General features: G+C 32.3%; 4 protein-coding genes across 9 annotated transcripts; 3 read left to right on the top strand and 1 right to left on the bottom strand.

Annotated features, from left to right (window-relative positions):
• Nucleotides 1-531: 531 nt before the first annotated feature.
• On the top strand, nucleotides 532-4,660 carry LOC116853864 (brahma-associated protein of 60 kDa). Its single transcript, XM_032835143.1, has 7 exons — nucleotides 532-608; nucleotides 1,162-1,286; nucleotides 1,434-1,609; nucleotides 1,952-2,282; nucleotides 2,412-2,609; nucleotides 2,700-2,958; nucleotides 3,118-4,660. Exons 2-7 carry the CDS (start codon nucleotides 1,173-1,175, stop codon nucleotides 3,522-3,524), a joined length of 1,485 nt encoding a protein of 494 aa, XP_032691034.1. The 5' UTR covers nucleotides 532-608; nucleotides 1,162-1,172; the 3' UTR covers nucleotides 3,525-4,660.
• Nucleotides 4,658-8,567, bottom strand: LOC116853869 (dehydrodolichyl diphosphate synthase complex subunit NUS1). The gene is made up of 4 exons (XM_032835154.1): nucleotides 8,125-8,567; nucleotides 6,810-6,929; nucleotides 4,925-5,174; nucleotides 4,658-4,821 (listed from the first exon to the last, which is right to left on the bottom strand). The coding sequence occupies exons 1-4, from the start codon at nucleotides 8,411-8,413 to the stop codon at nucleotides 4,731-4,733; spliced, it is 750 nt and encodes a 249-aa protein (XP_032691045.1). The 5' UTR covers nucleotides 8,414-8,567; the 3' UTR covers nucleotides 4,658-4,730.
• An 81-nt stretch (nucleotides 8,568-8,648) lies between these two features.
• On the top strand, nucleotides 8,649-11,024 carry LOC116853870 (charged multivesicular body protein 2a). Of its 5 annotated transcripts, none has more exons than XM_032835159.1 (5): nucleotides 8,649-8,788; nucleotides 9,633-9,804; nucleotides 9,893-10,068; nucleotides 10,242-10,376; nucleotides 10,508-10,712. In XM_032835159.1, the coding sequence occupies exons 2-5, from the start codon at nucleotides 9,637-9,639 to the stop codon at nucleotides 10,710-10,712; spliced, it is 684 nt and encodes a 227-aa protein (XP_032691050.1). In that variant the 5' UTR covers nucleotides 8,649-8,788; nucleotides 9,633-9,636. The 5 variants fall into 5 exon arrangements, with proteins under 5 accessions (XP_032691050.1, XP_032691049.1, XP_032691048.1 ...); XM_032835158.1 differs by lacking the exon at nucleotides 8,649-8,788 and adding an exon at nucleotides 8,932-9,194; XM_032835157.1 differs by lacking the exon at nucleotides 8,649-8,788 and adding an exon at nucleotides 8,937-9,205.
• Nucleotides 11,025-11,504: 480 nt separating this feature from the next.
• Nucleotides 11,505-14,886, top strand: LOC116853868 (regulator of microtubule dynamics protein 1-like). 2 transcript variants are annotated; one of them, XM_032835153.1, is made up of 7 exons: nucleotides 11,505-11,624; nucleotides 11,781-12,251; nucleotides 12,319-12,542; nucleotides 12,659-12,835; nucleotides 13,235-13,446; nucleotides 13,563-13,801; nucleotides 13,884-14,886. In XM_032835153.1, exons 3-7 carry the CDS (start codon nucleotides 12,358-12,360, stop codon nucleotides 14,160-14,162), a joined length of 1,092 nt encoding a protein of 363 aa, XP_032691044.1. In that variant the 5' UTR covers nucleotides 11,505-11,624; nucleotides 11,781-12,251; nucleotides 12,319-12,357; the 3' UTR covers nucleotides 14,163-14,886. The 2 variants fall into 2 exon arrangements, with proteins under 2 accessions (XP_032691044.1, XP_032691043.1); XM_032835152.1 differs by having other exon boundaries at nucleotides 11,545-12,251.
• Nucleotides 14,887-14,892: the final 6 nt, after the last annotated feature.

Genomic DNA, 14,892 nt, shown 5'->3' on the forward strand with positions numbered 1-14,892 from the left:
TATTGGATATCGTGTCTTATATTGGACGCAATATGAATCCTTCTAATAGCGTGTTCGGGCTGCATTCCGAAATGCACTGCCAATACTGAAATTCTATAATATACGTAACATGAACTATAAATTTTCAGTACTGGCAGTGCATTTCGGAACGCAGCCTCAATTTCATAGCGTGTTCGACTGGCCCTGGGTTAATCGCTCCGAGAGCGATTAATGACGTCATAAGTCTCTACTAGCCAATCTAATGCTACTGGACCATAAAGCCCGTATCATGGCTCCTGCACACAGGACCCGGTAATGTTTGCCGCGCGGCAGAAGTTCGCGCGACAGCTAATCAATATGCTACTTTCCGTAATAACCTTCTAGCTTTTACGGAAAAACAACATATTGATTAGCTGTCGCGCGGACTTCCGCCGCGCGGCAAACATACCGCGTCCTGTGTGCAGGAGCCATGATACGGGCTTTATGGTCCAGTTCTTATTATGAACACTACTTTAAGCTTAAATTGTATGAAACACCGCTAGATGGCATTATGCCTTCTTTAATGTCGCAAAAGTGCGACAAGTCAGTAAAACGGAGAGAGCGTAATTGTTAACTGGAAGTGTTATAAGGTTATCCAGAATACTTTTATATCTACATTTTATAAATAATATTTACACACACGGGTTTTATACATGTACAGTGTCTGGCGTTATATTTCTTTGTACATAATATTTCGTCAAATATGACGATTTGAAGTCTGTGAATTTCCAGGGTCGCGCAAGTGTACATACCGCGATTTTGTACAAAATTTCACATATTATTTGTAGTTTCTTTTATATTAATGTACAATGTACAGCTTTAATTAAGTAATACGTATGTTAACGAATATATGTGCCATTAATAATAAATATTTTATCTACTTAATAAGGTTATATTGTGTCTTCCGTGTGTTGGGCGTCTATTGTGATTATGTGGAGCATTCTTATATTTTTCACATTTTTTTACATTGTATAAATTAGATTTACAACAAATAAATTATACAAATAGCTTTATGTATAATTTTGGCTAAATTACTGCTTTATTATTTACTGATTTTATTATTTATTTATACTCATATGTTGAATTTTGAAAAAATATGAGTTATGTTTAAAATATACTTAAGCATCTTTTTTCTCTCTTAAGATTAAAGAAAAATGGCACAAAGATTTCCTGTACCAAATACAGGAAATAATGGACCTCCTCCTCAAAGATATCCACCATCATCGGTACCACCAAACTTACGCCAATATTCTGGACCTAATTTTCCGGTAAATGATTAATTCTGCATATAAAACAGATATTTTTAGATTATAAGTTCATATGATATAAATTTTATATATATAATTTATCAGCTACTCATATGTGTGTGTGTGTGTATGAGTAGCTGATAAATATAATTATAATTCTGTGTGTAGATGCAGCCAAGATCTGGTTTTACACCACCACCACAAATGAGCAATGCTGGACCTGGTCCTGGAAGCATAATGAGACCAAACCAACCTTACTCAAACATGCGTCAAGGGCCAATGCCTACACCTCCCGTTGGAAAGAGAACCACAGACCAACGTATCCCTATGTCACAGCAAAAACCGTAAATATAACAGATATTAAATTTTAGACAACAAAAGCATCTTTATTTTTGCAATTTATATATAAAATGTGTGTATTTTTATGTTACACAATATTTTTAAATGCTTATATTTTTAAGATTCAACCACGTATACAATTTATTTTTATAGATTTGATCATACAGTACTTTATAGATTTGTACCTTTATTGTGTTTCACATACAATACATATTGTTATAGAAATCTAATATTTGCAACTTAATTATTTAGGTACATTTATTGCAGTCCAGAATGTTTCAAAGTTATTTATAATTTTTGTATCTGTATGATTTTCAAATAAACTCATTTAAGTATTTTTGGAACAGTGATTTTTCACATTCCACGTCGAAGAAAAAGAAGAAATTGGCGGACAAAATACTGCCTCAGAAAGTACGAGATTTGGTGCCAGAGTCGCAAGCTTACATGGATCTGCTTGCATTTGAGAGAAAATTGGATGCGACCATAATGCGAAAACGTCTCGATATCCAGGAGGCTTTAAAGCGTCCAATGAAGCAGAAACGAAAATTGCGGATTTTCATCTCGAATACATTTTATCCAGCTAAGGAAGCTGGTGAGGGCGAGGAAGGATCTGTGGCATCCTGGGAACTTAGAGTCGAAGGTCGTCTTTTGGATGATACAAAAAATGATCCTAATAAGGTATAATATTACGCACATAGTATATCATAATTATAAGTCAATTTTATTTTTAATATGTAATATGATCTTTCGTAAAGAATGCACTTCCAATATGTGAAAAATAATAATAGCTCTACGTTATTTTTACAGGTGAAACGTAAGTTTTCGTCTTTCTTCAAGAGTTTAGTGATAGAACTAGACAAAGACTTGTATGGACCTGACAATCATTTGGTTGAGTGGCATCGTACATTGACTACTCAAGAAACTGATGGCTTTCAAGTTAAAAGACCTGGTGATAAAAATGTACGCTGTACTATACTACTCCTTCTTGATTATCAGCCATTGCAGGTATGTTTTTGTTTACATAAGATTGATCATCATCGTCAATTAATCTAATTAATCTTAACGTCATTAATACTGAAATTAATTCGATTGCAGTTTAAATTAGACCCACGATTGGCACGATTGTTGGGTGTACACACGCAGACGCGACCCGTCATTATATCCGCCCTTTGGCAATACATAAAAACACACAAGCTCCAAGATAGTCACGAGAGAGAGTTCATCAACTGTGATAAATATTTGGAACAGATATTTGCTTGTCCGCGAATGAAATTCGCCGAAATACCGCAACGATTAAATCCGTTATTGCATCCGCCCGATCCTATCGTGATAAATCATGTTATAAGTGTGGAAGGTAGGTAATGTGAAGCTATCGAAGATAATATCGCGATTAGAACTTGTGAGTAGAACTAGTGAGTATTACTGTTTGAAAAATAAATTCACGAATTGAATATCGTAATCTTATCATAAACTAAGACTAAGTTTCGATTACTTTAGATGTGAATTTATTTAGGTACAGAAACAAAGCAAACTGCTTGTTACGATATCGATGTAGAAGTCGATGACACTTTGAAGACACAAATGAATAACTTCTTGTTGTCTACTGCAAGCCAACAAGAAATTCAGAGCCTCGATAATAAGATTCACGAGACAGTCGAGACGATTAATCAATTGAAAACGAATCGTGAATTCTTCCTGAGTTTCGCCAAGGATCCACAACAATTTATCAACAAGTGGATTATTTCACAGACCAGAGACTTGAAGACAATGACGGATGTCGTTGGTAATCCAGAGGAGGAACGAAGAGCCGAATTTTATTATCAGCCATGGGCGCAAGAAGCAGTTTGTCGTTACTTTTACACGAAGGTGCAGCAGAAGCGGGCGGAATTGGAACAAGCGTTGGGAATCAGAAATTCGTAAAAAAATGATCGATAGTTTCTTATCGTAAAATTATGTAAAATATTCGTAAATGTTTATGCCTATTATTTGCAACACGGCGCTATTATATTTGATCTTTTAAGACTCCAGAGTACTCGCCACTCGTATGGCCACGTTGGATCATGACGTCAGAAGCGAAAATGATTCTGAAAATTTTTTGCGTGTTATTTTCAAATAAAAAGCTATTTGTATGAAAGAACATTTCATGTCGCTTGAGGATATTTGTAAAATACTCTGAAAACTATTTCCCTTGACAGTCAATAAATAGCCGTAAGATTAAGGTGATAAAATAATGAGAAAATACATAAGAAGTGTAATTATCAGTATAATTATATAATGTGTAATTATAAGTATAATTATATAATGTAATATTAGTTTTACGGTTTATTTGTTAATTGTAAAGGAAAAATTATAGTTTTCGGAGCATTTTGCATTTGAAAATGACACGTTAGAATTTTGGATATGCGTTTTTTCACTTCTAACGTCATCAACAAAGAATTACGCGGCAAGAGACCAGAAATCTTAAAACGTATATTTGTAATATGAATTAGATTTATCTAAATGGATAAAATGGCATTTATCTCTATTATACAAGATAAATTTTACGCATATATATTAAAATAAAAATATAGAGAAAAACAGCTTTTCTTTTGCGTACGTAATGAATCCTACGATAACGAATCTCGATAAAATTCTTATCCAAAGGAAAATAAATTCTCACGATGAGAGAGAGAGACTTCCAGTGTACCTTACGCAACAATTTTTTAGACTTCTTGTAGGAGACATTGATGTATTAGGCTTTCGCGACGTGAAGAAATGTTCGGTTTAGCTTCCGGGTTGCATCCTGTGTCCTTTGTGGATTCGTTTCCAACGTTTTGTGAATATTTCAGTTTGCTTCTTCAGAGAGAGCAGCGATCTGAAATTCAGGTTGTTCCTGAAGCCCTTAGATCAGATCGTTCCTTTCTCTAAAGAAGTGAACTGAAACATCAAAAATGCCATGAAGAACGCAAGTATCAATCCAAGAGCCAACCCAACCAACATTGCTTGATGATTTCTTGTAGTTTATCTTTACTGATATTTCATTAAAGGATATAAAATAATTGTATTTGAAAAGCTCAGTCTTTATGATAATTTATTTCTTCTCTTACCATAAATGCGATATCTCGTATAAATAAGAATAATTACATATCATTTTCCGTACCGTTGTACACTTTTACTATATCTCTCTAATGTATACCTGAAATCTTTCACCGTGATACTAACGTGTAGTGGCAGCATTCTGAAAAGAAAATAAACGATTACAATAGGTAAAATGCTAATTGAGCTGGAAAAAGTTTGCAAATATACTGGCTGGTATTCTTGTGGTTAAGATCAGAACTTACAAAAATTCTGTTGTCCTTGTATGCCAAGGTAGAACACCATATGTGGAACAACTGTGACCGTATATTAAAGCGAGATCAGGATCGGGCATCCCTTTTATTTGTAACTTTTCAGTGATTAGTTGGTCCGTGATTTCTTCCGGATCAAGTTTCCCCAAAGATACAGCTTTCGCCAATGATTTTGTTAACGTTACTATTTTCCCTTTACCATCTATGTTGGATAAGAACGATACATTTATTTTCGACCTGCTACCTGCAATTTAAACATTACGATATGAGTAAAAATTATCGAGAGGACAACGTTTATCTCGTTTATCTCATGATTCAGTATAGTATAAATATTTGACAGTTCAAAGTACAACATTATAAGAAAACAACCAAACAGCTAATGCTAATGACTTGTAGTCATTTTTACTCAAACGTTACGATAATTTTATCTACAGTTATTATGCAGCGTATGACGTGTCCTTCGTGGTGTATATAATTTTTGTTATCATCTCATTATCTATGTATAAGTTTGTTCGTTTTCAAAGAACTTCGGAACTAGTGCACGCTAACAATAAGTTAGAGTGAAAGAATTAATTATTTCACTCCAATTTGTTGCACTAGTGCAAAAGATCTTCGAAAACGAACAGATCTTATGACATACGTGACTAGAAAATGTTTTAAGACTTCTAAATATTTGCTACGCCAAAAAGTGACACACTGAAAAATCTTGCATATTATGTTTAAATAAACAATTATTTGAATGAAAGAACACTTTAGATTGCTTGAGCACATTTGTAAAATATTCTAAAAACTATTATTTTTTCTTAACAGTCAATAAATAACCGTAAAATTGACGTAATATGAAAAGGATAGTTTTCAGAGTATTTTACAAGCTCATGTAATCTAAAGTTTTCTTTTATACAAATATCTTTGGTAAATATATCGATTAGCGAACCTCTCTCCAATAATTCTGACCTTGATATTATTAAAAAGGCTGAATAACATACAAAAAGTTTCAAGTGTCGAACTTTGTTTATTACATTAACAAAACAAATTTAACAAATGTTACAGTTAAACTAATTCACGTCATTATGGTATTCCTATATGTCAAAAATAAGTTGTTCATTAATCTTTATAAGTTATATAATATATAACTCTGGTATAATTCTAAAGAATCAATTGGATACAGAATAATCAGAGTGGAAAATTTTCATTGGCGGATTCCATACATTCAATGTTTACTAAATTTCATCTTACTAAATTAATTAATCTATTATATACTAAAATTATGTATTCTACAAAGATTAGCAAAAGCTCCTACGCAAGATTTGGCTTTAGATATGCAATAAAATATATAAATAAATATTTCAGTGATAAATTATTGAAATACATATTTTATATAGGAGTCTTTGCTAATTTTTCAAAACCAATAATTTTAGTATATAATAGACTCATTATAATTTAATAGTAAGACAAAAGATTTAAGGACTAAATATATATTTATAAATAAAAATATTTCTAAATATTCAAGCAGGAAATCACATTTACATATTTAAATTTGTTGAACATTTATCTAACTTTTTTTGTTAATAGCTGTAACAAACAAGATCCGATGGTTGAAACTTTTTGTATGTTTTCTAGCATACTTTTTTTAATAATATATGTAAAGGTCAGAGTTGGAAAAGGTTTTATTAATTCGATATGTTTATCACATCTTTTTATATGAAAATGACACCAGAATTGTTTAGGCATATATATTTTTTCTTCTGATGTCATCAATTTCGCAGTGAGAAACCAGAAGAGTTTTAAAATTCACTCAAGTTAAAGTCACAATTTCAAAACTTTTGTTCTTGAAAATATAATTGAGAATTTTCATAAAAAAAGATATAGTATACTATACCAGTTATCCCATTTTGACTAGGTGTTTTTGTGTGTGAATTCCAGGTAATATATTCTATCAAATCAGGCCAATTTCTTGCAAACTCTTCTTTAAGACTGCTTTCATTTCTTTTGAAGAAACCTGTAAAAATAAGATAAACTATTTAAATATATGAAATTCAGTAAATTTCAACATTTATATACATTATTAAATATTGAAAAACTTGGAGTTTCTGCTGAATTATTTGCATTTGCAATGAAACTACAAGTTAGCTTCTTGTAAATTGATTTCTCCTATTTATGATTATAGAATTCGGTTCTTATAAACAAGCCCTTATATTCTTCATTAAGATATTTCAATATTACATGGAGTTTCTATATTGTATTATAATGATTAAGTTAATAACATTTATACAAGAATTAATATGAAATCAATATATGCCATATATAAGATATATTTTTATGAGCTCCTTACTAAAATATATTAGACTATTAAATTACCATGGTGTGTATTTGAAAGTATCTGCAGGTTATTGTAATATCAATGATGTTTCACATAAGGTGATAGCAAATTTATTTTCGTGTACACTTTATTTAAATGCAATATGTTTATGCATGAGTAGATTTACATTTGTATTTCACTTGTGAATCACATAAAAAGAAAAATGTAGTTATACAAGAACATAAAGTTGACTAAATATAAGACCATAGGATAAGAAATCAACACAATACCGAATCAAATCATGCAAAATATTCATGATCCAATAAAAAATAATGATTCTATTCTAGAACTAACTTAATTCCTTTGAGATAGAATAAAACAAAGCAGTTAAAAACATCAAAAATTATAAGATAAAATGTAATATTTTATCACAATACATTGTTGTGTAATATGATTGTGTTCTCATCATTGACTGTAATCTCACTGTGAAATATTATGACATTACAACAGTAATCTTAGTGTGAGATAATATTTCTATTTGACTATTGTGATAAGACTCACATTATTTATATAAAACATACTTTCATTGTGATAGCAAAATTTTTATAATGCATAATAACATAATTTATATATGAAATGATACTTAAAAGATTTGTAACATAGTATCTCAACAGTTCCAAAGTCCAAGTATAGCAAGATATTGCATTTGATTTAATGAACCACATATCTACAGAGAAACAAGTGGATATATCGAACATTTCGGCGCGCGGAACATACGTATGTAAACACGCACCAACACGGATACACGAGACGATAATATTTCTTTTCTCTTCACGCAATATCGCACGAGTCGCACACACAAATACAGACATATAATGATACTAAATCGTTTTACCATTACGGTCATAGAAGCTGATGTAAGGTATATCAAGTGTTATGCACCATCCAATGATACGCACACAGTCTAGGAGCGACTGCTGGTTCAGCGTGTGTATGATCACCAAGTGCTTCGGGATCTTTTTAGCACGTGCAAGTATATGCACGAGCGTATTGAGCTCCGCTGTCGTGTTCACGGTCGTGGCGAAGAGGTCCGCGTACAATCGTTGTAACACGATGCAGACATAACAGAGCGCGCCGTACAGACGAAATATGAGTACTAACATCGCGTATAACAGCGTGTACATACCGTTGGCACGATCGCGTTTCTATACAGCATAATCGTGTGTAGCGCAACAGTGTGGTATGACACGCGATTCGACTACGCGTCCCACAGTGTCACGAGGAGAGACTCGTGCTTTCGACGCTGACGCGTATCACACAGTGACCGATGAGCGCCGCTCACTGCGGCTGTGAGTCCCTCACGTGCACATCGCGCATACAGCCGGTCACACGCGCGACACCTGAGCGGGAACCTTGCGCGCCGAGAGATCGCCTCGTTACCGGAGACCTCCTTCGGCGACGCAATGCGTCATCGGTGTTATCGAGTACGGGTGACATGTCGGTATAACAGAGATTCGAGGCAGAAGAGAGATATTTGCGACCTACTTACGAATAAATAGGTGAATAGAGAGAAACATCTGAGTCCATTATGCAGTCTGTCTTTCTTGATATTGAGCGCAATCGCGACTTGAATATTTCGTGATCTTAAGTCTGTTCTTTTTAATTGAACTGGAGTTACATCTCAAAACTTCGTTCCTTTTTCATAATGCTAGGATATATATTTGTTTCTCATTCTAAAAGCAAAAATGCAACCTTATTCAGCCAAAAAGAACAGACTTGTCATTACTGAGCACGACCTGTCAAACGAGAAGTGTAGAGAAGCCAACATTGCTCGTGATGTCATTCTCGATGTTATCCCGGCGAGATCTGTGACAATTGCTCGAGAGATTAGTGTGAAAACGCGCGACAGAATATCTGATAAAATTGCAGGCTTCGTGGTTTTGACGTTTATGCACTGCTGTTCCTGTAAATAATACGTATGCTAGATAATAATAAAGATATATTAATGATAAATGTAACAATATTATTTGTTCATTTGGTAACACGTTCAGATAAAAATTTGCCGTGAGAGATTCGTCAGAACAACGCAATCTCAATTATCCACGATCGATGTAGTTTCTAAAGTTTATGACTCATAGTATATATATCTTAATATCAATTTGTTTTGGAAAAATTTTTACGTACGAAATACAAGTAAATCAGTCGATATAATAATATAGCGCGATTAATCTGCATAGTGATATGTTTGCAGCTGGAAAGAGTTAATCGCAATTTTTACATGACATCTGTCTTTTGAGACATAGTTTATTTTTGTTCGAGTTTACTGTCGATTTTGTTTAATACGTCTATTTTTTAATTCTAATTTATTTAAAAGTTTCACTTGGTGTTTCTATCTATCATCAGAATCATGGAGTGGTTGTTCGGCAAGCGTATAACCCCTGAGGAAATGCTCAGGAAGAACCAAAGGGCATTGAACAAAGCGATGCGAGATTTGGACAGAGAAAGAGTGAGGATGGAGCAACAGGAGAAGAAAATTATAGCAGACATCAAGAAGCTTGCAAAGGATGGGCAAATGGTATAACCAAGCATATATATTATGTTTTGTTCTGCTATATATATATGTATATGTCATATATCATTGAGATAGTTTTAAATTATTGTAGGATGCTGTAAAAATTATGGCCAAGGATCTTGTCAGGACAAGGCGTTATGTGAAAAAGTTTATGCTTATGAAAGCAAATATTCAAGCAGTATCGTTAAAAATACAGACACTACGTTCTCAGAATACAATGGCACAGGCAATGAAAGGAGTGACAAAAGCAATGCAAAATATGAATAAGTGAGTATAATATTCACAACACTATATAATATATCAAATACATTTTTACTCCAATATTTTATTTGCATTTATTGGATATATCAAAATATAATCAATATTTCTTTTTGACAGTTGTAATATTAATTTGATTTCTTTATATTTATTTGGTCTTTACTTTGATTTATTTTTTACAGACAGTTAAATTTACCACAAATACAAAAGATATTGCAAGAATTTGAAAAACAATCAGAGATCATGGATATGAAAGAAGAGATTATGAACGATGCTATAGATGATGCGATGGAAGATGAAGGAGATGAAGAAGAGAGGTATTTTTATATAAATATAGTATAAGTATTCTTTATTAATCTCACTATAAAGATAAGAAAGAATTATAAGATTTTTCTATTTGTTATTATTAATTGAAGGTATGGACACTATTGATATTTTATTTTTACAGTGACGCTGTAGTTGCTCAGGTGTTGGATGAGCTAGGTTTACAGTTGACAGATCAACTATCTGGCCTACCACAAGCATCTGGATCACTGAGTGTAGCTGGTTCTAAACAGCCAGTTGCCGCTGCAGCTGGCAACGAGGAAGGTGGCAATCTCGCAGACGCCGACGCAGATCTACAGGCCAGACTCGAAAATTTGCGACGTGAATGAATTAAGATTTCAAGTACTATAATTAGGATATAAGTGTATAAAAATGTAAAAAAGATTGGTTCTAGATTGAAAGATAACCTTAAAGCAGTTGATTTTTGTCAAATCGAGTGCTCAAAAATACTTCTATACATGATATACACAAACTTACGAATGTTATATTTGCGTGCAATTTCTGTCAAGCGTTCAATCTTTTCGTATTTTATATGCACTTGTATTTTATAACTGCTTTCATAGGAAATGTTCTCTGTAAATGCCTAAGCTTCTAATATGCAAAGAATATTGTGTAATAAAATATATGACAATGGTAGCATATTTCTTTTGATCTAATAACCTAATGGTATTCAATTGTGTATGTTAAACAATTGATGTAAAATTTTATATTTAACTTTATTATATATTTGGAACACAACATGTGACACATTTAAGCTTCTGTAGTTTAAAAACTGTTTGAGAACTTTCCAGTCCCCAGAAAAATATGTTTTATGATTTGATCATTTATTTTTTATATCCCATTTTCAATATTATATTTGCGTGCAATTTCTGTCAAGTGTTCAATTTTTTCGTGTTTTATACGCACTTGTATTTTATAACTACTTTCATAGGAAATATAAAATCAATATTTTCAAATACATTTATTCTATTTTACTGCAAGTTATCTATAGAAATCCTATTGTAAAATCATCGTCCATATAAGATCCATATTAATAAGTTCATTTAAATCTCCCGCTAATTGCTGCTAAGTATCGCTGCTATTTCGTTCTCTCAAAGTTCGATTTATTTCGAGCTATCGTTCAGCTGATATGGAACGGCCAAATATAATTTCGCCGTGTAATCATGGGTTTATGCCGGCTAAAAGATAAAGAAGAAATTACTAATTCCGAATGCATATTATTCGATTCGACCGTTGTAACGGTAATTCATTGACGTAAAAAATTTTTTTTTTAGAGAAAGCCGCGAAATGACGCAGCGATCTCCACGATAGTAATAATTTTGGTGTTTCTTTTTTTCAAAAGCTTACTTGAATACTAGAACTAATAAGATCAATTATTTTATTTAATACGTGTGTAGGAAAAGTAGTAAATCCACATGTAGCTACGAGCGAGTCGGGTTTTTGCTGAATTGATCGAGGAACCGAGAGCGACAGAGACGAAGAACTAATCACGCCGGCAAAAATATTTTATACCATTCGTTGATTCGTGCGACGTGTCATTGGATCAGGGTTGCTCTTTAGCACGCGATACGTAACACCGACTGCACACGTTACTATCAAAAAGTTCTTACATAAAAAGAAGACGTGTATCACAGTGGTCCCAGTATAGAGCGCGGATTAGTCAGTAGTTAACCTTGCAGCATATGTTAATCAGTAGTTCATGAAAAAGGGGGTATCAACAGGAGGAAATATGAGTTTGTCGTGACGGCTTTATGATATTGAACATAATTAAACGATCGAAATATGATATGCTACATGGGCAGATAGTGACGTCACTTGATAAACGCGGCAAATTCATGCCGTCCAGGTCACAGTTCATAGTGGAGTTCGTAAGTACATTTTACATTTTGTGTTTGCTAAGTATGATGTATAATTACTGCATATTCATACTTTTAGAAAACGTCAGTTGTTTAACCAAAAGTTTACTTGACCAATATGAGTCAGCTACAAAATAATCTGATAGCTGCTGCTATTGGAGCAACTATTGGAGTGATAGGTGCAGCTAGTATTTTTATTTATCAGAAGATTTTGGAAAACAAACAACGTCCTATGATGAATGCAAACTATGAGGAACTCAATCGTCGACTTACAGAGTTACAAGAAGAATTAGATGCGCTAAGGTGATGATTATCTCATTTTATTTAGTTTTATTTAATTGATTTTGTCTGAGTGCTTTTACAACAAACATACAAGTGTCATAGATTAATTTACATATTTCTTAATTGTTTCTTCTCAGACTACAGCAAAATCAAAGGAAGAAGAAGTTCAGTCGTAAATGTGTTCCTAATGACAATACATATACTGCAACGGATAATGATACCGATGCTTTTTCAACAGCAGGCACAGATATTGGAAATGATGAATTCTTTGACTGTTCAGACAGTGAGAATGGTATAAGTGACATAGAAACTTGGTTAGTACATTTTTCATCATATATTTAATATGCTCCATTCTTTATTCAAGCAAATTTCATGCCAGTTTAAAAGTTATTCTATAAACATTATTCTGTAAGCTTTTAATCTATATATTTTTTATGAATCTCATGTTTGTACACAGGACTTTCAAGTCAGAACTCACCCAAACTTAAAATTGACTTGATAATGCTTAACTTATTAGTGTTAATTTTACTTATTTGAAAGATGTATTCATAGTTTTAAAATAAGTTGAATCTCATAAAGAAGTCATAGATTGCCTGAGTCTTATTTGTAAGTTTGAGTTATGAACACAGGCTTTAACTTTAATTTTCTTTTTATTATACAAATTGACAAAACATGAAACGTAAAAGGAAGAGATTATATGTTTAGTGATGCAGGTCAACAGAAGCCACCAGCTCTGGATTAAATTTCACTATTTTGGATGCACATTTTGAGGAGGAATCACAGAAGAATATTTATCTTGAGCTACAAAAACTTGTAAACACTTATCCAAATAATGTAGATATAGCATGGAGATTTGCTAGATGTTGTTTCAAATACTCAAGTGATATAATTGATCAAACTGTAAAAGAAACTATTCTTCTTGAAGGTATTGAATTTATGTTACTACATTTTTTATACATATCTTGGTTACACATTTGTAGTTGCAGTATTTCATTATTATTCATTTTTTTAGAAACTCAAATTTGATATTTATTTTTCTAGGAATTAACATATGCAAAAAGTTTCTCACATCATCAAATGCAGATCTGCACAAGTGGTATGCCATATTGATAGGAGTGCACAGTAATTTTTTATCAGTAAAAGAAAGGATACAAAGTGGTTTTGAGTACAAGGAACATATAATAAAAGCCTTAGAAATACGCCCAGATGATGGTATGCTACATCATCTACTTGGTAGATGTCTGTATGAGTTTGCTAAGTTAAGTTGGGTAGAAAGAAAGGTATGTATTTGTAGGTTTTCATAGTAGCTGAATAATTTGAATAAAATTGATTAAAGTCGTGTAATTGATTGTCGTTGTATAGATCGTAGCGACGTTGTATTCTGAGCCTCCAAATGTTACATATGAAGACGCGATACATACCTTTGAGGAAGCAGAGAAGCTTATGGATGAAGTGAATCTGGAGAATAAAATGTATATTAGCAAATCATATATAGCATTAAGCAAGTACGAGCAGGCTATTCATTGGTTAGAGAAGATTTGCGACCCCTTGCACGTTCTTGAAGATGAGGACGAGAAGAAAATAGTGGATGAGGCTCATAATCTTCTCAACAAATACTCCGTCTATAAAAAGGATAGTTAAAAAAAGAGTGTTAATAAATCTGTTACGTTCATTCCATATATTGTAGCATAAGTATGTTATAAGAATCAACATGTCACATGTAGATGCAATTTATAGAGTACGACATGGAGGAAGAAAACGTACAAGCAATTTTAATTATTGAACATACCAGGAAGTAGTAGACGTCCCGTAAATAGTATTACAATTAAAAAGAAATAATCTTATAAAAAAAATTGACAACATAAGATAAAAATTGTTTCAACAAAGTTGAAAACAAAGTTTCATTTTCACAATTAAATTAATCTTGAAGATACTTAATTTTACTTTGACTGAATCAGCAAATTAACACTTTGTATTATTTTAAGTTTGAATGATCCCGAAATCCTAAATATACAATGCCTTTTGATATATTGTCCAACTTATTTTGACAGTGATATGAATAAAACATTTTGTCTTCAGTTACTAAAGAAAAAGTCAAGAACAATATAAATTATTGAAAAATGCATATTTAAAATTATATATGAGATTAACAACACTTTTTTTTTAAATAAAATGTATTTTTTTATGATTTATAACCGCTATCGAGATAAGTTTAATTGGCAAGAGTTTTATTGATTTCTCATTCTTCAACATTAATTTTTGTCTTAAGAATAAAACTTTGTAGATCTTTGTTGAATACAATATTTTTTTTAATTTTTAATATATATTTTTTTTATAATTACTTATTTTTCAATTGTACTACCATTTACGG

This window comes from Odontomachus brunneus, unplaced genomic scaffold, assembly GCF_010583005.1.
Source record: "Odontomachus brunneus isolate Ranch 3 - 2012 unplaced genomic scaffold, Obru_v1 Obru_scaffold_007, whole genome shotgun sequence".
Classification (NCBI taxonomy): domain Eukaryota; kingdom Metazoa; phylum Arthropoda; class Insecta; order Hymenoptera; family Formicidae; genus Odontomachus; species Odontomachus brunneus.